Below are 22,269 nucleotides of genomic sequence, written 5' to 3' on the forward strand. Positions count from 1 at the left end.
GAATAAAAAGAGAAAAATAATTATTTATTTTTTCAGCCAATCAAGTTATGACGTCTCCCAATCCTTTCTCCAAATTATTTCCTCCAAATTTTCTCTAAAAATTATATAAATTTAATAGAAAAAATAACAATACATTTGTAATAAAAAAATAATACGAATAATAATGTCTATAAATTTACACTTTGACCATTCATAAAACTTCTTTTCTAAAGTTTTTCATAAAAAAAAATACGGATAATAATGTATATAATGTTTTATATAATTTAATCACATTTCCCTAGTAAATACAAATAAATTAGTTTAAGTTTTAGTCTTATTTTAATATTTTTTAACAGTGAAGGTAACATAATTGTAAAAAAATTAATATTTTAGATAAAATTAATATTATTCAAATTTAATTAATTTAAAATTGATTTTAGTTAGTAAAAATTAAGTTTAATCTTAAACTTAATGTTAATATATATTTTATCTCTCGGAACTCTACTTAACCCCTCAATTGATCATGTCTCTTTATTCATTCGGCAAACCACCCACTGACCATAATGTTGTGACTCACACTTTTTCATATGATTTTTTATCCCTTAACAAATCACTCACCAATTTTAGTCGACCTCTCTTTTACTCTCACTTCAAAAAATCAACAATCAATCTCAATTGATCACAGACCTCTTATTCAACGTCAAACCAACCACTAACCACCATCCAACATTCATCTCGTGACCTTACACTTTCAAATACTCGTCAAATCAATCATTAATTCTGACCTCACACTCGACAAATCACCCACCACCCGACCTTTATCTCGTGACCTCCCACTTTCAAATGTTCGTTAAATTAACCACTAATTTTGACCTCATACTCGACAAACCATCCACCACTCGACTTCCATCTTGTGACCTTACACATTCAAATACTCGTCAGACCAACCACTAATTTCGACCTCACACTTTTAGATGCTTCGTATCATTTGTTTAAAAGTTGCACCACTATATATTATAGTTAATAATGCATTTTTGAAAATTTAAATATGTGGAATTTAAACACTGGTCTTAAGAAAAAAAATGTGAACACTTTAACTAATAGACCGATTGTTAAAATAATTTTATTATTATGTGTATGCATATATATTTGTATTTAATATTTATTAACAAATAAAATATTATATATATATATATAAGAGAAAAAATATATAATAAAAGATAAAACTGTATTTATATAAAATTAATGATGAAAAATAATATATATTATATATATAAATTATTGATAAAAAAATATGTTTTATATGATTAGGGAGAATATATATAACTTATAATTGAGAGATAAAATAATTAGGAAAAAAATAAGATATAATATATTTATAATAAAAAATATATTTTGATATTCGGAAACCTAACTGATTTTGCATGTTAAAATTGAAATATTTTTTTTTTATAGAACTGATTGTGAATTATTGTTGTGAATTTTAAATATTATTATATTTATTTATTAGAAAAAAGAATTAATGACTTTGAATTATTATTATGACTTGTTAACTTTAATATAAATGATTAATCAATATAAACTCACTATAACCAATTAAAAGTATATCAATTTACAATCTATTGATTATTACTTATATAAACTATAAGAAAGACTGAGGTAAAAACAAAAATAATGAACCATCAATAAGCTTATTTGCTATAAAATTTCCTTTAACTTTTTATAAAAATTAAAACTAAACATGTTTAGTAGAAAAAGTTGATTAATTAATTTTTTTTAATTTGATCTAAAAATATATATTTTAAAATAAATTTATCTAATTTAATCACATATTTTATACAAATATATATACTTTTTACTCTGATATTTTAAAATAAACTAGACTATAATGGTAATGTAATAAAATACAAATTTCCAAATAACTAACACCTAAAAAAACATTCTTTGGATATTCTCCTATAGCTTCCATATTTATTAAGATATATTTTTGTTTACATTAACATCAGATAGAAATTATTAAGCCAATTTAAATAAGAAATAGTCTTATGGTATTCTATTGATAAATATTAAATAAAGTAAATGTCAAATTTGATTGTTACATATATTTGTACTTACAATGAAGATATTCTAAATAATAATTTGAATAACTCAAATGTCTTACGCAAATGACCGTTTACTTTAAATGTGAATACATCATTAAACTTGATAAACTTTATTTTTTTATTTAACCACCACGCTTTATATATATATATTTTTAAAAATTCCTGAAACCGCCCCCCACCAAATGATATGCTTCTTGGGGCCCACTCACAGCATCCGTTCCATCACGGAAAAGTTCAGTTTTGCTCGTAATAGGAAAATTTTAAAGAGTCGGTTCAGCGTTTGTTTGTTTATATTGCACGTCTATATTTATGATCTCTGAAGCATAATAAAGTAAACAACGGATCAAATGATAGTAGCCTAGAGGAAGAAATGTGTATTTGATTTGCAGATTTCTTCTAGACTCTGAAGAAGAATTACTGGTGTTGATTGATCATGGCGACAAAGTTTCTGTCATTTGCCTGTTTAAGGAGCAGCGAGGGTGGCGACTATGGTGATCTTACGCCCAGGCCGCGTTACCCGTCCATGCCGAAGTATCCCAAGGGAGTTTCTTCCGACGAGGAGAAGAACAACGAGAGATCGGAGGCTAAGGCTGTGTTTTCAGTCGTCGGGATGAGTTGCTCGGCCTGCGCCGGATCTGTTGAGAAAGCCGTCAAGCGACTCCCAGGGATCAGGGAAGCGATTGTGGACGTTCTTAATAACAGAACTCAGGTCATGTTTTATCCTAGCTTCGTAAACGTAAGTCGATTTCTTTCATTTACTCCATCTCTGCATCTAGTTTGAGCTCAACGTTCTGAACCATTTTGATTGTCTACTTCAAATCGAGTTTACTTACTAGGTTAAATGAACAATTGGAACCTCTTTCGTACATATTTTTACACGGAAATCAATGATTATTATGGAAGATTGATGATCTTTAGTGCATGATATTTTTTGTTCAATTTTTCATTCATTATAGACAGAAGGACGTCTTAATTACTAGTTTCTACAACTATATGAACTCATCTTTAGAAGGCTTTGGAAGTAATAAACCTATATCATATTGATTGCATCTTTACATCGATTTCTTATATAGTAAACAATTATAAGTCTACTTTGGAATTTCAATATTCTTTAACAGGCGGATACAATCCGTGAGACAATCGAGGATGTTGGATTCGAAGCAACATTGATAGTAGATGAGAAGACCGATAATTCAATTGAAGCATGCCGGATACGCATCAAGGGAATGACATGCACCTCATGTGCTTCAACTATAGAGTCTGGTCTGCAGGCTATACCCGGTGTCCAAAAAGCTCAGGTTGCACTAGCAACTGAAGAAGCAGCTGTTCTTTACGATAAAAAAACCATTAACTATGATCATCTATTAAGAGCCATAAATGAAATGGGGTTCGAACCAATACTGATTAGTGTTGGGGAAGATCAGAACAAAATACAGCTAAAACTTGAAGGAGAGCGCGATGATGAATCAATGAAAATGATTGAAAGCTCTCTTCAAGCACTTCCAGGGGTTCTAGATGTGAAGATTGATCCTGAGCTTATGAAGATTTCCCTTTCTTATAAATCTGATTTAACCGGGCCAAGAAACTTAATCCATGTTATCGAATCAACCGGGCATTTCAAGGCAATGATATTTCAGGAAGGGGGGAAACTCCATTCATATAAAGAGATGGAGATTAAACAATATTATAGATCTTTCCAATGGAGCTTGGTGTTTACTATCCCGGTTTTTCTAACCTCTATGGTCTTTATGTACATCCCTGGTCTAAAAAGTGGTTTAGATGCTAAAGTTGTGAACATGTTTACTATTGGGCAACTCTTGAGATGGGTGCTATCCACCCCGGTTCAGTTCATTATTGGGCGACGTTTCTATACTGGTTCTTACAAAGCCATACGCAATGGTTCTCCCAATATGGATGTTTTGATTGCACTTGGGACAAATGCAGCCTACTTCTATTCAGTTTATTCAGTCATGAGAGCAGCAACTACTTCTAATACAGATTTCCACGCCACAGATTTCTTCGAGACAAGCGCGATGTTAATCTCCTTTATCTTACTTGGGAAATATTTGGAGGTCTTGGCAAAAGGCAAAACTTCTGATGCTATAGCTAAGCTTATGAACTTGGCTCCTGAAACAGCTATCCTCCTGACCTTTGACAATGATGGAAATTTGATTGGAGAAGAAGAAATTGACAGTAGGCTTATACAAAAAGATGATGTGATTAAGGTTGTTCCCGGGGCAAAAGTGGCTTCTGATGGTATTGTAGTATGGGGTCAAAGTCATGTGAATGAGAGCATGATAACAGGTGAAGCTCGGCCAGTGGGGAAACGGAAGGGAGATGTGGTGATAGGAGGTACATTGAATGAACACGGAGTCTTGCATGTGAAGGCAACTAGGGTCGGGTCGGAGAGTGCTCTCTCGCAGATTGTGAAACTTGTGGAATCGGCTCAGATGGCAAAAGCTCCCGTCCAGAAATTGGCTGATAGGATTTCCAAATTCTTTGTGCCTTTGGTTATAATACTTTCGTTCTCGACATGGCTTGCATGGTTTTTAGCAGGGAAATATGGTGGTTACCCAAAATCATGGATACCTCAGTCAATGGATAGCTTTCAGTTGGCACTTCAGTTTGGAATCTCTGTTATGGTCATTGCCTGTCCTTGTGCACTTGGCCTTGCAACTCCCACAGCTGTCATGGTTGGTACAGGCGTTGGTGCTTCTCAAGGTGTCTTAATCAAAGGAGGGCAGGCTTTAGAAAGAACCCATAAGGTTAAAACTGCTTATTTTTTGTTAACCATTAACTAATGTTCTGGTTGGTTCCCTCAAAAGCATGTCTTAAATGATATTGTTTGTTGTGGTTGTAGGTCAATTGCATTGTTTTTGATAAGACAGGAACTCTCACGGCTGGCAAACCGGTGGTGGTCAATACAAGGCTTTTCAAGAACATGGTTACCAGAGAATTTTATTCACTCGTAGCTGCAGTTGAGGTAAAAAAACCATAATAATCCATTAATCTAAATAAATCTAAATTCTCTGCTACTCTGAATTAAATTTATTTATTATTTAAAAGACTTAATTATATGGATTCAATTCATATTAAGTTATAAAATATGGCTTTTCTCAAACAAGAATAAAAAGAAGTTATAAACTATGGCTTTTCTCAAACAAGAATAAAAATAAGTTACATAAACTGTGGGTTTTCTGTAAAAAAAATTATTATAAAATATTGCTTAATTCGATTAATTATAAATACCATCTTTAACTCCATGATAATTTAGTAAGAGCATGAAAATACAAATTTAACACTGAAAATTAATGTATTAAATTGTTTTTAAGCACTTTCTCAATCAACATTTATCATAAGTCAGAGTCAAAAAATTTATCTGAGAACATTTCAAGATAACATCACGTTAGATTATAAAATTTAATCAGACATAAGTTTAGAAATTACCATTTAGATTTGAATACAGATCTAGACTCAGATCCAGAAAATGTTTCCTAATGGGCTAAGTACTTACAATTTATATTTTCATTTGATTTATGCATCATTTATTTTTCAAACAACTTTGAAATTTAAGCTAATCAAACTTGGCCTTGATAATTGAATCTGGTTAATTCTGGAGTTATCCAAAATTAAAACTAGTCCCATGTTTTATTTGTTAGATGAATAGCGAACATCCCTTAGCCAAGGCTATTGTGGAGTATGCAAAGAAGTTCAAAGAAGATGAAGAGAATCCTATCTGGCCTGAAGCAGGAAACTTTGAATCTATAACAGGACACGGAGTAAAAGCGGTTGTTCAGAGGAGACAGGTAATAGTAGGAAACAAGAATTTGATGTCGGTCAACAAGATCACGGTTCCAGTTGATGCGGAAGAGGCAATGAGAGAGGCGGAAGGGTTAGCTCAAACTGGTATACTAGTAGCCATAAATGGAGAAGTAGCTGGAGTGATTGCCATCTCTGATCTGCTGAAGCCTGGAGCTCGTGAGGTCATTTCTATTCTCAAGTCTATGAAAGTCAAGAGCATAATGGTTACTGGAGATAACTGGGGAACTGCCAATTCTATAGCCAGAGAAGTCGGAATAGATTCTGTGTTTGCAGAAGCCAAACCAGAGGACAAAGCTGAGATAGTGAAGGAATTACAGGTACCTAACTTTTGATCCATGAGTTCGAACGAGTGACTAGTACTTTTTTGTTACACGAAAATGATTTGCAGGCTTCAGGGCACATAGTGGCAATGGTGGGAGATGGAATCAACGACTCTCCAGCCCTGGTAGCAGCGGATGTTGGCCTGGCAATTGGAGCTGGAACGGACATAGCCATCGAGGCAGCAGACATTGTTCTGATGAAAAGCAACATAGAAGATGTTATAACTGCCATTGACCTTTCAAGGAAGACATTCTCTCGGATCCGCCTGAACTACATCTGGGCTTTGGGCTACAATGTTATGGGCATCCCAATTGCAGCCGGAGTTCTTTTCCCATTCACTAGATTCCGGCTGCCTCCATGGATAGCTGGAGCGGCAATGGCAGCTTCTTCTGTAAGCGTGGTTTGTTGCTCACTGTTGTTGAAGTACTACAGGCGCCCTAGAAAGCTCGACAGTCTCGATATTGGGGAAATACAAGTCCAGTGAATTTGAAAACATTGTATGTTTGTGTGTGTAATATAATTAGTGATTGTGAAAAATACAAGTGTTTAGACTTTATACTAAACCTTACAATAAAATTTGGAGCTTCCCACATTCCATGGAGAAAATACCACAAAATTAATTATTTTCTGGCCAAGAGTACATTTTCCCAACTTCTTTTAAATCAGAGACCTTGATGACAATGGAGTAAGTTCTAAAACCATGTTTGGATCATCATCAGGTATATACTTTCTAGGTCTTCATCTTTTCTTCTTCACTTGAAGAATCATTGTTCACGTTGAATCCACCAACAAATTTGGCTGAAGAATTTTCCACACGAAAGGCTGAACCAGGCCTAAGCTTTAAGCTCTTAATTTTGTTGGATTTAATTATGTTTTAAATAAATTTAGACTAATCTTAATTTTAGTATAGTGTGCACTTGTTTGGTACATTTTTTTCCCTTTAATTTAGTAATAGCAATTTGTCATTTAATTATTTGTTATGAAGTGGTATTAGTTGTTTAGTGGTATTAATAAAACTATTTAAGTCAATAGTCTTTACTAATAATATTATCATTTTTTAGCATTCTTTCATAAGTTATTTACATGATTAAGGTAACACAAACTAAATAGATATCATTTCACATTGCTAACTTAATTAATTAACTAAAAAAATAAATTTAGTTTATAATTATAAATTAATACTTTCTATTGTATAAAAATAAAAAATACACAAAGCTCCTCAAAATGATCCCAAATAATTGTTTTGTAATTAACCTAATTCGAAGTAACCTAAGTCTCACACAATGACGTTTACTTCAAATTTGTGCATCATTAATTTTTCATTAAAGTTGAAGTAAATTATATATTTTTTATTTAACCAGCACCCTTTATATATTTTTAAAAATCGCGGGAAATGCTGAAACCGGGCCCACCATTATGGCTTCCACGGGGCCCACCTATTCATTAAGGCACTGCCATTTGTACAAAGAGAAAATAATCAACAAATAAGGAAGGTGATGCTTCACTTTTATGTATAGGTGTCATTTTATGAGTGGAATACATGTACTGGCTGTATGGGTAGCATCGAAATAACCCACCTACCGGAAGAGTTCCGTTTGTCTCGTAAAAGGAAAATTTTGAAGATTCAGTTCAGAGTTTGTTTATAATGCAGTGTCTATGATCGATCTCTGAAGCATAATAAAGTAAACCACGGATCAAATCTGATAGTAGCGTAGAGGAAGAAATGCGTCTTTGATCTCTAGACTCTGACGAATTACTGGTGTTGATTGATCATGGCGACAAAGTTTCTGTCCTTTGCCTGTTTAAGGAGCAGCGAGGGTGGCGACTATGGTGATCTTACCACCAGGCCGCGTTACCCGTCCATGCCGAAGTATCCCAAGGGAGTTTCTTCCGACGAGGAGAAGAACATCGAGAGATCGGAGGCCAAGGCTGTGTTTTCAGTCGTCGGGATGAGTTGCTCGGCCTGCGCGGGATCTGTTGAGAAAGCCGTCAAGCGCCTCCCAGGGATCAGGGAAGCGATTGTGGACGTTCTTAATAACAGAACTCAGGTCATGTTTTATCCTAGCTTCGTAAACGTAAGTCGATTTTGTTTAATTAATCCTTCATCTCTGCATCTAATTTGAGCTCAACGTTCTGCGCCATTTTGCTTGTCTTCTTCAAACTGAGTTTACTTACTAGGTTAAATGAACAATTGGAACCTCTTCGTACATATTTTTACACGGAAATTCAATGATTATTATGAAGGATTGATCATCCTTGGCGTATGATATATTTTGTTCAATTTTTCATTCATTATAGATGGAAAGACGTCTTAATTACTAGTTTCTACAACTATATGAACTCATTTATTGATTGCATCTTTGGAATTTTAATGTGTTTAGTTTTGTTATTATAAACTCGAATATTTGTAGAGAATTGATTAATAGAAAATTTGTTAGAGAAATTACATTGCACAATCTGATTGAATTAAAAAATAAAAAAATGTATATTTATTCTCTTTTTCCTCACACTTTTTTATTTTTTCTAACCAATAAAGTCATGTCACTCTTGTTCATTTTTTTTTTTTGTAATACTTTGAACATATATAATAGGAGACAATCATAACTCTTTTAAGGATAAGGTGTATCCAAATTTCTTCACAAATTCTAAGCCCAAGGGAACGATGCTCAGCTTCGGCACTACTCCGAGCAACAACATATTGTGTTTTGCTTCTCCATGTGATGAAGTTGTCACATACAATTGAACAATATCCGGAGGTAGATTTTCTGTCAGTAATGTCCCCGGCCCAATCGTGATCAGTGAACAAAATTATGGATTTGTCATCATTACTTGTGAATAAAAGGTCATTTCCGGAGAAATTTTAGGCATTAGAGAAATTTTAGGGCATTTCTCGATGATGGAGATTGAACATTTTCTGAACAATGCTATTTGTGGTAAAAAGATTTATAAAGATGACAAACTTCGTTTGGTGAAGCACTAATACCAGGAGGCACGTTTATGTAGACTTTTTCTTTAATATCTCCAATTAGGAAAATATTTTTTATGTCGATTCAGTGAAGATCTCAATGTTAGCTGCAAGAGATATGGGTATTAGATTATGTTAGTTTTGTAAGAGGCAAAAATGTTTCTAAGTAATATATCCCATATGCCAAAGAAATTTTTTTTTGCAACCAGACGAAGTTGGTAACTTTTAACTAGTCCGTCCGAATTATGTTTTGTCATTAACATTCGATAAGTTTCTTTTCTTTATGAATTAACATTCGATAAGTTTCTTTCCTTTTTTAAACTTATAAGGGACCCTAGATAGTTCTTTATAAGTGCGTTAATTCCCTCACTAACGGCACATTTCCATTCATGTTGTTCGAGGGCTTAATTATCATGTTGTTCGAGGGCTTAATTAATGGATGTAAATATTTTGATGTGTTGTCGTTAGTCACAATGCATGTCCCGTATGTCTTCGATAGGCATTTGTATGAAACAAATTTTGAGATAAGATGATTAACCAAGAGTTCTAAATTTTAAAATTTAGTCACACATAAGTTTAGAAATTTATTATGGTTCTCATTTAGATATGAAACCAGAGCTAGACTAAAATTCAGAAAGTGTTTCCTAATGAGATAAGTACTTACATTTATATTAGACAAATATTTTTCATACTACTCTTTGAAAATAAGTGAATCGAACTTGGCCTCGATAGTAATTCTGGAAGTTATCCTAAATTGAAACTAGTGGCATGTTTTGTTTGTTAGATGAATAGCGAGCATCCGTTAGCCATGGCTATTGTGGAGTATGCAAAGAAGTTCAAAGAAGATGAAGAGAATCCTACCTGGCCTGAAGCAGGAGACTTTGAATCTATAACCGGACACGGAGTAAAAGCAGTTGTTCATAGGAAACAGGTAATTGTAGGAAACAAGAATTTGATGTCGGTCAACAAGATCACGGTTCCAGTTGATGCGGAAGAGGCAATGAGAGAGGCGGAAGGTTTAGCTCAAACTGGTATACTAGTAGCCATAGATGGAGAAGTAGCTGGAGTGATTGCCATCTCTGATCTGCTGAAGCCTGGAGCTCGTGAAGTCATTTCTATTCTCAAGTCTATGAAAGTGAAGAGCATAATGGTTACTGGAGATAACTGGGGAACTGCCAATTCTATAGCCAGAGAAGTCGGAATAGATTCTGTGTTTGCAGAAGCCAAACCGAAGGACAAAGCTGAGATAGTGAAGGAATTACAGGTACCAAACTTTTGATCCATGAGTTCGAACGAGTGACTAGTACTTTTGTGTTACACGAAAATGTTTTGCAGACTTCAGGGAACATAGTGGCAATGGAATCAACGACTCTCCAGCCCTTGTAGCAGCAGATGTTGGCCTGACAATTGAAGCTGGAACGGACATAGCCATCGAGGCAGCAGACATTGTTCTGATGAAAAGCAACATAGAAGATGTTATCCGCCTGAACTACATCTGGGCTTTGGGCTACAATGTTCTGGGCATCCCACTTGCTGCAGGAGTTCTTTTCCCATTCACTAGATTCCGGTTGCCTCCGTGGATAGCTGGAGCGGCAATGGCAGCCTCTTCTGTAAGCGTTGTTTGTTGCTCTCTGTTGTTGAAGTACTACAGACGCCCTAGAAAGCTCGACAGTCTCGAGATTGGGGAAATACAAGTCCAGTGAAATTGAAAACAGTATGTGTAATATAATTAGTGATTGTGAAAATACAAGTGTTTAGACTTTGGACTAAACCATACAAGAAAATTTAGAGAATCCCACATTCCATGATGAAAATACCACAAAAAAGAGACCAAACTCAAACCAAAATGCAGACAAATTCACTCTATTTCTGGTCAAGAGTAGATTTTCCCAACTTCTTTAATCAGTCCCCAGCTTTATGAAAAAAAAGTCATATAAACCGAAGTTCAAAACAAAAAAAAAGAATCCTGACTTAAATAAAGATCATCTCTAAGAAGACAAAAATGACAAGCAACATAATGCTTTTCATGAGCATCGGTTGGTTGGTCAGTTCAAAGGGTGGTCCATTTACAACACATGTACACAATACATCTATGTTGTCTATCAAACTCAACCGCGCATCAGGTCAATATCCATCTCAGGATTTCTTGTACTTTTCCTCGAAGCCGCCGTCCCCGTTTCAGGCGAGATCTCATCAGACTTGGATTGCAAACTATTGTCCTGTTTGGAAGTCTCAACTGCCTCCACTTTCTCCTTTTCCTTTAAACCCCCATAAACAAAGCTGCTCAACACTACCTGCAATAACACAAAAGCTACATCTTAGCGAAACAGAACAAAAAACACCAAAAGCTATAAAAAAAATAAAAAAAAAGAGAGTTAAACACATACCTCAACCGGGCCATCTGCAACAAGCACACCACCAACTGCACCCCCTATGACATTTCCATCAGATCTACACAGAGAAACACTTAAACCTCCTGTTCTATTCCGAGGACCACCACTTTCAGCAATTAAGTATGAACCGGTTAAGCATACTATCTGGAAATGCCCCTGTTGAAAGAATATATCATATTAGCATCAATGAATTATGATGACAGTCTAGAAATAAGGGGACCAAAAAAATCAAAACCTCAAATGTGACATTGTTGGGAGAGGATGATGATGCAGACTGCTGATTAAGTGCAACTGATGAAACCGAACCAGTTGCTGATAATATGCATACTGCTCTTGATCTTTGTTGTGAAAATGAGATAACTTTTGAGACTACATCCTGCATGAAATTAATAATGCACTTTTATTCCATAACACTCGAGCAATCAAGCTGTGGAGCATTAAATAAATAACAAAACAAGTCTAGTAAAAATCTAAAGTTTTATCAATAACCTCATCCCCATTTGGAAACAGAAATGTATCCAGATTAGATCATGTTAGGAAACTAAACTTATTCATGAACATACTCAGAAATTTATTGGTTGTTTCTCATCTGAACCGTATATATAAACACAAATTATAAGTGTTTCCAAATGGGCAAACACAATCAACAACCTTAAGACAGAAAGGCCTTGTTTGATGCAATATACTAACCCAATTCAAATCACCAACTAATATACTAAAATATTCTTCTTATTATTATTTTCGTTTTAGAAATGAATTCAAAGGGCAGTTTTATCTCTTCAGCTACAATTCAAAGTGGATATTGGATAATAGACACAAAACCCAAATAGAAAGTTTCTATCTTTTGAAAAAAAAAAATCCTAAAACAAGGTCAAGTTTATAGCATAGTAAGTAGCATACTTCTCCAGGTGCAACATGTAAGACATGAGGTGTAAAGGCCAGTCCTGCCGAACTATTCATCCATCCACCTGTAAAAGAGATAAAAAAAGAATTCATCAATTTGTCTTGCTAAATTCTATAATATCATGGTGTATCAGAATTCAAATTCTAGCTTAGACAAAATAACATACCAAGAACAGATAACTGTTGCTTCCTCCCAGATCCGGCAGGCCTGCCTCTCTTCCTGGTGGTTGTTGTAGCCTCATCTGCTGCAGGAGACCTTGATGACAATGGAGTAAGTTCTAAAACCATGTTTGGATCATGATCTGGAACCTGCTTCCTGGGCCTTCCTCTTTTCTTCTTCGCTGGTTCAACAGGCGGTTCAACAGCCGGTTCAACAGAGGGAATATTGGAAGAATCGATGTTCATGTTGAAGCCATGAGCAGAATTGGCTGAAGGAATTTGCACAGGAAAGGCTGAACCAGAAGAACCTAGAGAGTTATTGTTATACCTTACATTGGACTGTTCTGAGATGTTAGCTGCGTTTGTTACAGGCATAAACCCAGATTGGAGATGTAATCCAGGATGACTAACTGCACCAGTAACACCAGATACAGACCCATGAATTCCTCTATGAATATAGTAAGGACCCGACCCAGGTGACGACATTCCGTCTCTCCCGTCCATTCATTTACACCACGCCCAAGCCCTGTTGAAGAAGAAGTTACCAAAGAAAATTAATATATGGGCAATTCTGGACAAGGATAGAAATGGGTATAGCCTCAAAGGTGCATAGAAAAGCGGAAATCTTGAAGGCGGCTGCTTCAGAACTGGAAAGTGTAGTAGAAGATAAAAAAGAAATAGAAACCCTAGATTTAAAATGAAGAACTAATTGGTTGGAGGAGTGCTGGGCCGGAAAGGAAGAAGGGGATGGTAAAGATCAAAACTTTGGGGCTTTTGAATTAAAGGGAAGAGATGAGGAAGGAGACGCCCTTTTGCCTTGTTTGGATAGTTTATATTTATTATTATGCGGTGCTTCTTCAAAAACCAGATACGTCGGTTTCTCATTGAGGAGGAAGAAAAGGACTCTACAAAATTAATACATTCTTAAATTTTGATTTTTTCTTTAGATCTCTTCATTCTCTTATAACCATTCATTAACTTAATATTAATTAATTCATTCATTAAATACTCCAAATAACTTAATAACCCAACACAACACTCTTAATACCTCAATTTATCATAGATTCTTTTTGTTTTTAAATTAATTTTATTAAATTTTAATTTTAAATATAAAATAATAGTTTCCTAATTTATCCTATAAAATCTCAAATAATTTATTTTTTTATTGAAAAAAAGTTCTATATAAATCAAGTCAAAAGCAATATGAAATAAATAAATTATTGGTGGGGATTTAGGGCATTAGATAACCAAATTTTAAGTATATGTCAAATGTGATTTTATACATATAGTTTCAAATTTATCCATAAATTAAAATATAGACAAATTATTTTAACAGCCCTTTAATTATTAGGATCGCCTAATTTTACCCTCAAATTATTTTTTAAAACAAATAGGCTGAAACTAAAGATATTATTTTACGTATATTAGTTTTAATCGTTATTTTTTATATTTATATATATATAATATTTATAGTATATATATATTATCATTAATTTTTATTTTTATATAAGTATTAAATCTATTTTATATATATTTATAAAATAATTTGAGAATTAAAAATAAATATATAGTTGAAAAGTTCATCCAAATAATTTCACTTTATATTTATATATATTTATATATTTATATATATATTTATATATATTTATATATTTATATTTGTATATAAAAAATAAAAAATAAAAAAATATATATTATATAAATATAAAAATTAATAGATTATTGAGATAGAAAATGATAGAGTAAAAATAAAATAAAATAAAATTACTCATTTTAAATTTTTAATTCAATTAAGAGTGAAACATTATTCATACACTTTAATATCAATATATTTAATGTTCTCTATCCTTTCTAATTTATATATTTATTAAAATTAAAAAAAGTATATTGTTTTAAAAAAGAAAAATAGATTATTTAGATTTTTAATTTGTTTACTTATTATAATATTATTTTATATTTAAAATAAAAAATTATATAAAAAACATAATTGATAAATTAAATCATTTAAAGTTAAAATAATTTTTTTAATAGAAAGATGATAGTCAAACAAGCCTTAAAACATATATAATCTTGTTAAGTATCTAAATCCAAAAGACAAAATGTGAAAGGAGATGATAGATGTCACTTAAACTTCACACATTAAACGGCGGACCTTAAAAGTCAAAGTGGGCCAAAATGCATCATTTTAATGTCAAGGACTTGTTCGAAGGGTTATTTATACTAAATAATCTGCTTTATTTTAACTATTTAAATAATTCATTTTAATATGTTATGAAAATTAGACCATTTAAAGAAAATATATATATGTTATGAAAAGTTAGTTTATAAGGTAAACAAAATAAATAATATTAATATTTAATAAAAAAATATATACAAAATATTTTAATATTTTTTACTGATATATTAATTGTTTTAATTAATACAAAAACATGCATATGATGTTAAATTATTTATATCTTAAATTGTAATGAAAGTGATTATTATGAGGGTGCTTTCTTATATTTAAAAATAATAATATTTCTAGAAGCTCGGGTAAAAATAGAGTTGGGTTACTTTTAAACGCTAAAACAGACAGGTATTCGCAGTCATATTTGAAATCAAACTAACCCTAAATTTAAATTCTCAGTTATTTAAAAAAAGTTATTTCTTTAAAGTCCAAATTTCTTAAACTTATATATTATTCAACAAAATCATTAAAGTGAAAAACAGGACAAAAAGTGAGGTCATACTTCCTGAACCAAGACACATATAGAATGCTAGTTTTTTCTATTATGTAATTCCATAACAACGCAAATATTCAAATAATATGCATATCAGAATCTAACAAATAAATTGGGAATTTCTAGTTTTTTAACGTTAGATTTTATATTACGTTTGTTTGTTGGTGTCATAACGACGAATGTATAATTTAAAATCTACCAAAGATAAAATTTTTCATAAAATTATCGGTGCTAAAATGATAATAATATCAAACAAAAAAACTATGTCCGGTGTGTTGTCGCTAATCTTCTCTTGCGATGAAAAACTACAAATAACAACAATATTTTCGTGTCGCTATTGTCATTTACATACACAATATTTTGGACTACCCGGTTACCGCCCTGGTAGGCTGGTACATAGATCTACTTTTGGTTAGTGAGATTTTTTTTTTTTTTTTTTATTGTTGCTCTCAAATTATTAATCTTGTTGATTTTTGGTAACAAGGTAAATATTCGTGTTTTTGTATTATTTTATAGTTATATACTTAAACGACTATTATTTGTATTTTGCAGAGATTTTGTTTTAATCAAACTAGCTTAGATGTTATATAAAATGTAAACTATGAAAATAAATTTTAATAAGGAGAAAAAAAAATAAAAATAAAGAAAGTGTTGAAATTTGAAGTAAATGAACTCATGCATCTCAATCCTAAACAAACCACTCTTGCTAAAAGAAAAAAAAAGAAAAAAAAAAAGAGAGAATTTTTTATGGTTTGGCCGATGGCACGATCTTGATTCAGCTCAGCTCAACATAAAGTGGGTCTCAAATTTTTCTGCAATTTGATAGGAATCGATATCTGCGGTCAGAAAATTTGACTGTATTTACGTATAAAAGGCTTTAATGGAGTTGACTCGGTAAACCCGTTTGCCACATGTAAGTCATTTTCTGGGTATCCCATATTTTGAATGGTACGCGTTAACTTGCTTCTCTTCCTGCTGCTTCTGTTCAAAAGTCTTCTTTGAATCATACTTGACCAAATTTCTTCTTCTTCTTCTTCTTCTTGATTTATGATTGATTTTCTACACTTCTCGCTCACCACATTGGGAAGGTTAACCGCCGGATTGGATTGGATTGAATTCCGATATGGGTTGTGAATACTCTAAACTCTCAGTATGTTTTTGGTATTCTGAAAGGAAGCGTCTGGATCATTATGTTGGTATGATTTCTAACCAAGTTTAGAGATTTATAGTTTTCATTTCCTTTTGAGTTTCCTGAAAATCTGGGATTATTTCGACAGGAAATGATGATGACTATGACGACAAAAAGATAGATGAACATTATAATAATAATGATTTGCCTCGATTCCGTGAATACACAATCGAGCAACTGAGGAAAGCAACATACGGGTTTGCTTTAGAAAACATTGTTTCTGAACATGGTGAAAAAGCTCCTAATGTTGTTTATAAAGGAAAGTTGGAAAATCAAAGACGGGTTGCGATCAAGCGATTGAACAGAAACGCCTGGCCTGATCCACGACAATTCCTGGAAGAAGCAAGAGCGGTTGGTCAGCTTAGGAACCAAAGACTGTCGAATCTCATTGGATGTTGCTGTGAAGGCGATGAAAGATTACTTGTTTCAGAATTCATGCCCAATCAAACACTAGCCAAACATCTTTTCCACTGTCAGTTTTCTTTGCTTTTTAATTACTATAATAATAATAAGATGCTGATGTTTTCTTTCTTCTGTCCATTGAAGGGGAAAAACATCCTATGAAATGGGCAATGCGTCTTAGGGTAGCATTATATCTTGCACAGGCTCTAGAATACTGCACAACCAAAGGACGTTCCCTTTATCACGATCTCAACGCTTACAGAATTCTCTTCGATGATGTGGGTTTGTTTTCTTTCTTAATTTCATTGTTAATTGTATGAAAAAGTCATTAAATTTCTTGTATAATAAATTACAGGATGGGAATCCTAAGCTATCCTGTTTTGGTCTAATGAAGAACAGCAGAGATGGAAAAAGTTACAACACTAATCTCGCTTTCACACCGCCAGAATATCTGAGAACTGGTACTTGCATTCTTTCTTTCGAAAAGTTCTATCGATAACTTAGTTTTATTTCGATATATATAACTTGAACTTGGTTGCAGGAAGAGTAACACCCGAGAGTGTAATATACAGTTTCGGTACCCTTCTACTCGATCTTCTCAGTGGAAAGCACATTCCTCCTAGCCATGTAAGAATTTGCTTAATTATGAGACATGCTTATGTTTGGTTTTGGTGGTTTTATTGTTCATTTCTTATTCTACAGGCACTTGACATTATTCGGGACAGGAACCTAAAGATGCTGACAGATTTTTGTTTAGATGGTCAAGTTTCTAACAATGAGATTACTGAGTTGGTTCGTTTAGCTTCGAGGTGTCTACTGTACGAGCAGAGAGAACGTCCCAACCCGAAGATCTTGGTTTCTGTTTTAACTCAACTACAGAAGGAAACCGAGGTGGGTTTTAAATGAAAACTACAGAATTCTCAGGAACCGGGCTTATGAATAATGATAAAAAAATCTTTTTCTTGTTTTGCAGGTTCCTTCCTACTTGTTAATGGGAATACCTCATGATTCAACATCTTTAACTTTATCACCTCTTGGGGAAGCCTGTTTGAGAATGGATTTGACTGCAATACATGAGATTATAGAAAAGCTTGGATATAAGGACGACGAGGGAGCAGCAACCGAGCTCTCGTTTCAGATGTGGACAAATCAAATGCAGGAGACCTTGAATACGAAGAAGAAGGGTGATTCTGCTTTCAGACACAAAGAATTCAAAACTGCTGTTGAATGTTACTCTCAGGTTTGTTTATAATGTTTTTTGACATAATTATTAGCAAAGTTTAATGAAGCCGTTGTTTCGCTGTTTACTATATACAGTTTATTAAAGCTGGTTCGATGGAGTCGCCAACAGTTTATGCTCGTCGTAGTTTATCGTATCTCATGAACAATATGCCACGGGAAGCTCTCAATGATGCGGTTCAAGCACAAGCCATATCTCCCGGATGGCATATCGCGTCGTACTTGCAAGCTGCAAGCCTTTTCGCGATGGGAGGAAGAGAGAACCAAGCTCGTGTTTCCCTTAAAGAGGGATCCATACTGGAGGAAAAGAAGAATGCTGCCTCTTAATCAATACAAGAGAGATTTTTTCTTATTTTAGCAACATTCTTTGAGCGATTTGGTTCTTTGATTCTGATTGTATGAGCTAAAAGTATTATCACTGTCTAATTAAAAATTTGACCTATCCAGAAATGATGATTTATATATATTCACAAGAAGTATAGATAACATTACAGAGATGATGATAATGTTCATCAAATGCTCTTATCCTATCCAGTTCTGTACATTTTTTTTGTTTGAGATAATAATATTACCAGAAATCATCAAGAGTAGCAATTGAAGTAGATGAACCTGGTTCATCTTCAGCTTCCATCTCCATTTCCAACTCCGGCTCCCCTGAACCAAATTCAGGAGACTCTAGATCAGCAAGATTCTTCAGGTCAACGATGGTGAGCTCATCCAAACGTCTGACCACCATGTCAGCAGCAGCTAGTTCATAGACAGGATGTTTGCTGGCGACAGCCACACATTTCATCCGGGCATCATGAGCAGCCTCAACAGTCTGATTAGAGTTTCCAAAAACAATACACCTGTCGGGTATGAAACTCAAGAGCTGAGCTGCGTACATGAACATCTCAGGATCTGGCTTACCTCTATGAACATCCTCTGCAGCCACGATTACGGTGAAGACACCCTCAATTCCAATGGATCCGATTGCTGTTTCGAGAACTTCTCTTGGACGGGTGGAAACCAAAGCCATTGGTATCTTTTGGTTAAGCAGGACATTGACGAACTCTTCTGATCCAGGCCTAAACCTATAAATTCCACCTTGAAAGCCTTGATAAATCTCTTCTTTCCTGTTGGCCATCCTTTTAACCTGTGAAGTATCTCTGGACCAACAGAGTACTTCGGTAATAGCCTGCTCGGTTTTCATTCCTTCGATTCTAGAAAGGATGAAAGCTGGGGGAGGAGATTTACCTTCTTCCTGAGAAAGAACAAGCCATGCTTGCTTCTCTAATTCAGGGTTATCCTCAATCAACACCCCTTCCCATTCAAATATCGCACTTAACCAACCACAACCCATCCTTTCTTGCCGGAGCAAAGGATTGTGTAATGATGAGTTATCTGCCCTATTCTCCGGCGGCCATAACATGGGTTTTCTATCTAAACCGGAAACAGATCTTCTTAGATCTCCTTCCCTAGACTTAAAAGCCTCCTTCTTAGTCAATTCCGTGGCCTGGGATTTCACTACAAATCTCGATCTTGACCGAAGAGAAGGTGAAGATGATAATAATAATAATGGTCTAGTTTTTGCAGATACGTATTTAAAGCAAAACCCTCCACATATTGGCCTGTGCCCTAGAAGGGATGTAGCAGCAGCAATTGATTCCACCATGTTTAATATCACAAACAACCCAGAAATCTATTCACAGAGAATTCCTCGATGAGAGAATCCCCAATAATAATTAATCGGATCCCAAACAAAAGGGGTACGAATAAAAGATCCCAAATTAATAAAACTAAAATTGCATAGAAGGAGAATTAACAACCGTGTTGATATTAGAACAAATGAAAGATCTATGCCCTAGCAAAATTGGAAGTTTACTTACAGAACAGGCCAGGGCAGGACAGGGCAATGGAGGAAGAAGGAGATAACGGAAGAACGTGAATAGAGGAGAAGGCGTAAAGCTTGAAACTTTAATTGGAAGATAGAAAAAAAGGAGATAGTTTTTTGGAGCAGGGATTTGTGGCATATAATAATAGACACGACAGGAAAGAAGGAAGGAAGGAAGCAAGGAGAAGCCGTAGACCACTCTTCCTGCCGGCGACTACAGACATGTACACGTGTTCCTCATACGTACAACTTCCTTCCATTGCCTTTCCTTTTTTTTCTTTTTTTTTTTGGATAATAATAATATTAAATACTTTCCCATTTTATCAAAAACCCAACTCAATAAAATTCACTTTACAATGGGTCCATATAGAAGAAACACATGTTTTAGGCTAGGGGTTAGATTTGGGTCATTCAAAAATTGAGAAATAATATTGGATTATTCTAATATATAGTTTAATATTTTTGAAGTTATATAGTATTCTTAAAATAGTGTCATTTATTATAAATCCAAGATTTTTATCTAATCGAGATTTTTCGTTGCCTACATTCACGCCCTGCTAAATCGATGACCCTACAAAACTTAAAAACTAAGAATAGGGTGTCAACGTTCTATACAAAAAAACCACCTAACCCGAGCCCGATACAATAAAAGAGAATTTATTCGAGCGACAACTTAAAAGAACACCGAAAACCTAATAAGTCACGGATATTTACGTAGCAAAAAACTTGAAAAGAATGGGTTAACCTCTTTTCAAATATAAATGTGCATTGTGTAAATATTTAGCAAACTTATTTAAAAAGGAAAAAAAAAATCTACAAGATTAGGATTGACTATTGAGCATCACTCGACAAAAATAACCGCTAAGAATTTTTTACTGATGGCAGTTCCGTAATTTTGTAGAAGGGATAATAATCCTCGTGTCATTGGCGCCAAAACCATTTTGCTCGGAGAGAGAGAGAGAGAGATGAGCAATCTGCGGAAGAAAGTGAAGTTCTCACACGGCGGCGATGAAGAAGGAGGAGGAGAAAAGAAGAGCAACATGAACGTTGTCTCTTCTTCATCTCTTAAACCAGAGACATCGGAAAACTCAGAACATTATAAAATTTTGTCAAATTTTAAAGTGCTGACAGGGGAAAAACATCGTGATAAATGGTTAGAAAGGCTGCTTCAAGCTATTCAGTTTATATGTAACCTCCATGACCATTCAGAAACCACTGATACTGAGAAAAAACATACAAGTTTTTTACAGAAAGAGGTACTTTATGAATTCATTATGCTAATATAACAAACATATTGAATATACTGAATGAAGTCTATGTATGAGACAACAGGAAATAGGAATGTTTCCATGGCCTGATGCTGTTGTTCCTGCTGTCGTTGCTCTTGAGAAGATTGCACATGACACCCTTTCTTCTGATTTTCACAAGTATAACCAGAAGATGAGGCAACTTTTTTTCAATCTAAAGGTTTCTATCAACTAATTGGATTTATTCATAGTTTTTGTGGTTCAACACCAACCACCTCTGTATACTGTATACTATACAGAAATACACTTTTCTAGCCCAACGTTTCTTAATGGGAGAACTGGAGCCGTCACAGTTATTGAACATGTCTCCGAATGAGTTAAAGGTAAAAAAAAATGTGACTTTGGATTAATTGTATAAACAAATGTATCAATTTGTGTTATTTGTGCCACCAGGAGGGTGTCACAGCCGAAAAATATGCTAAGGAACAGACTGAAGAACCAAACAGGTTTCAGGTCTATACACAGTTCCATGACTAATTATATTCTATGTTATAAGAAAACAGAATAATTTCCATTTCCTGTCTGCATACAGATGACTGAAGCTAGTTGTGGGAGATGCATGGAGAAAAGAGTTGGTGTAATAGACATAATCCAGAGTGGACGTGGCCAACGTTATCAGGCATGACATTTTTCCATTAAGAAATAATTATTTGTCTGTTACAAGTTCATAATTAAACTATTTAATTTTCAAACCCCTTTGGATTGGAAGTTGGAGTGTGTTGTTTGTGGTAACACTTGGTATGCTCCTAGAGATGACGTGGCTGCATTAACAATTGAAAGCCCGAGGGCAGTTGGAGGCGTGGGAACAGCCAAGTTTGAGGATGTTGAAAAGAGCCCTTCAAAAGCGACGGATAAGTAGATGAATTGACAACTAAATGTGTGTAAATTTTATATA

The 22,269-nt window shown here is 34.1% G+C and overlaps 6 protein-coding genes across 7 annotated transcripts; 4 read left to right on the top strand and 2 right to left on the bottom strand.

The window, feature by feature from the left end:
• Positions 1-2,494: 2,494 nt before the first annotated feature.
• LOC124929298 (probable copper-transporting ATPase HMA5) lies at positions 2,495-6,782 on the top strand. Its single transcript, XM_047469622.1, has 5 exons — positions 2,495-2,817; positions 3,200-4,846; positions 4,942-5,064; positions 5,741-6,220; positions 6,292-6,782. Exons 1-5 carry the CDS (start codon positions 2,515-2,517, stop codon positions 6,706-6,708), a joined length of 2,970 nt encoding a protein of 989 aa, XP_047325578.1. The 5' UTR covers positions 2,495-2,514; the 3' UTR covers positions 6,709-6,782.
• A 3,689-nt stretch (positions 6,783-10,471) lies between these two features.
• LOC124928824 (probable copper-transporting ATPase HMA5) lies at positions 10,472-10,892 on the top strand. Its single transcript, XM_047469074.1, has 2 exons — positions 10,472-10,475; positions 10,525-10,892. Exons 1-2 carry the CDS (start codon positions 10,472-10,474, stop codon positions 10,890-10,892), a joined length of 372 nt encoding a protein of 123 aa, XP_047325030.1.
• Positions 10,893-10,894: 2 nt separating this feature from the next.
• Positions 10,895-13,484, bottom strand: LOC124929299 (AT-hook motif nuclear-localized protein 9-like). Its single transcript, XM_047469623.1, has 5 exons — positions 12,653-13,484; positions 12,483-12,550; positions 11,818-11,958; positions 11,577-11,738; positions 10,895-11,483 (listed from the first exon to the last, which is right to left on the bottom strand). Exons 1-5 carry the CDS (start codon positions 13,146-13,148, stop codon positions 11,298-11,300), a joined length of 1,053 nt encoding a protein of 350 aa, XP_047325579.1. The 5' UTR covers positions 13,149-13,484; the 3' UTR covers positions 10,895-11,297.
• Positions 13,485-16,317: 2,833 nt separating this feature from the next.
• Positions 16,318-18,667, top strand: LOC124928997 (serine/threonine-protein kinase BSK7). Of its 2 annotated transcripts, XM_047469250.1 has the most exons (8): positions 16,325-16,560; positions 16,642-17,025; positions 17,100-17,233; positions 17,311-17,416; positions 17,497-17,582; positions 17,658-17,846; positions 17,929-18,195; positions 18,273-18,667. In XM_047469250.1, the coding sequence occupies exons 1-8, from the start codon at positions 16,488-16,490 to the stop codon at positions 18,519-18,521; spliced, it is 1,488 nt and encodes a 495-aa protein (XP_047325206.1). In that variant the 5' UTR covers positions 16,325-16,487; the 3' UTR covers positions 18,522-18,667. The 2 variants fall into 2 exon arrangements, with proteins under 2 accessions (XP_047325205.1, XP_047325206.1); XM_047469249.1 differs by having other exon boundaries at positions 16,318-16,560; positions 17,497-17,846.
• Positions 18,637-20,195, bottom strand: LOC124928998 (5-amino-6-(5-phospho-D-ribitylamino)uracil phosphatase, chloroplastic). Its single transcript, XM_047469251.1, has one exon. It carries the CDS (start codon positions 19,846-19,848, stop codon positions 18,763-18,765), a length of 1,086 nt encoding a protein of 361 aa, XP_047325207.1. The 5' UTR covers positions 19,849-20,195; the 3' UTR covers positions 18,637-18,762.
• Positions 20,196-21,032: 837 nt separating this feature from the next.
• LOC124928825 lies at positions 21,033-22,017 on the top strand. The gene is made up of 5 exons (XM_047469075.1): positions 21,033-21,323; positions 21,400-21,534; positions 21,614-21,697; positions 21,768-21,827; positions 21,907-22,017. The coding sequence occupies exons 1-5, from the start codon at positions 21,033-21,035 to the stop codon at positions 21,997-21,999; spliced, it is 663 nt and encodes a 220-aa protein (XP_047325031.1). The 3' UTR covers positions 22,000-22,017.
• Positions 22,018-22,269: the final 252 nt, after the last annotated feature.

Source organism: Impatiens glandulifera, chromosome 3, assembly GCF_907164915.1.
Source record: "Impatiens glandulifera chromosome 3, dImpGla2.1, whole genome shotgun sequence".
In the NCBI taxonomy this organism is placed as follows: domain Eukaryota; kingdom Viridiplantae; phylum Streptophyta; class Magnoliopsida; order Ericales; family Balsaminaceae; genus Impatiens; species Impatiens glandulifera.

Coding starts and splice junctions, on each gene's coding strand:
- LOC124929298 (XM_047469622.1), top strand. CDS start 2,515: ATGGCGACAAAGTTTCTGTCATTTGCCTGTTTAAGGAGCAGCGAGGGT. Junction 2,818..3,199: donor TTTATCCTAGCTTCGTAAAC/GTAAGTCGATTT, acceptor ATTCTTTAACAG/GCGGATACAATCCGTGAGAC. Junction 5,065..5,740: donor CACTCGTAGCTGCAGTTGAG/GTAAAAAAACCA, acceptor TTTATTTGTTAG/ATGAATAGCGAACATCCCTT.
- LOC124929299 (XM_047469623.1), bottom strand. CDS start 13,148: ATGGACGGGAGAGACGGAATGTCGTCACCTGGGTCGGGTCCTTACTAT. Junction 11,959..12,482: donor TACATGTTGCACCTGGAGAA/GTATGCTACTTA, acceptor AATTTCATGCAG/GATGTAGTCTCAAAAGTTAT. Junction 11,484..11,576: donor TTGCAGATGGCCCGGTTGAG/GTATGTGTTTAA, acceptor GTGTTATTGCAG/GTAGTGTTGAGCAGCTTTGT.
- LOC124928997 (XM_047469249.1), top strand. CDS start 16,488: ATGGGTTGTGAATACTCTAAACTCTCAGTATGTTTTTGGTATTCTGAA. Junction 16,561..16,641: donor GCGTCTGGATCATTATGTTG/GTATGATTTCTA, acceptor TTATTTCGACAG/GAAATGATGATGACTATGAC. Junction 17,417..17,496: donor GCCAGAATATCTGAGAACTG/GTACTTGCATTC, acceptor ACTTGGTTGCAG/GAAGAGTAACACCCGAGAGT.
- LOC124928998 (XM_047469251.1), bottom strand. CDS start 19,848: ATGGTGGAATCAATTGCTGCTGCTACATCCCTTCTAGGGCACAGGCCA.
- LOC124928825 (XM_047469075.1), top strand. CDS start 21,033: ATGAGCAATCTGCGGAAGAAAGTGAAGTTCTCACACGGCGGCGATGAA. Junction 21,324..21,399: donor CAAGTTTTTTACAGAAAGAG/GTACTTTATGAA, acceptor ATGAGACAACAG/GAAATAGGAATGTTTCCATG. Junction 21,828..21,906: donor AAGAACCAAACAGGTTTCAG/GTCTATACACAG, acceptor GTCTGCATACAG/ATGACTGAAGCTAGTTGTGG.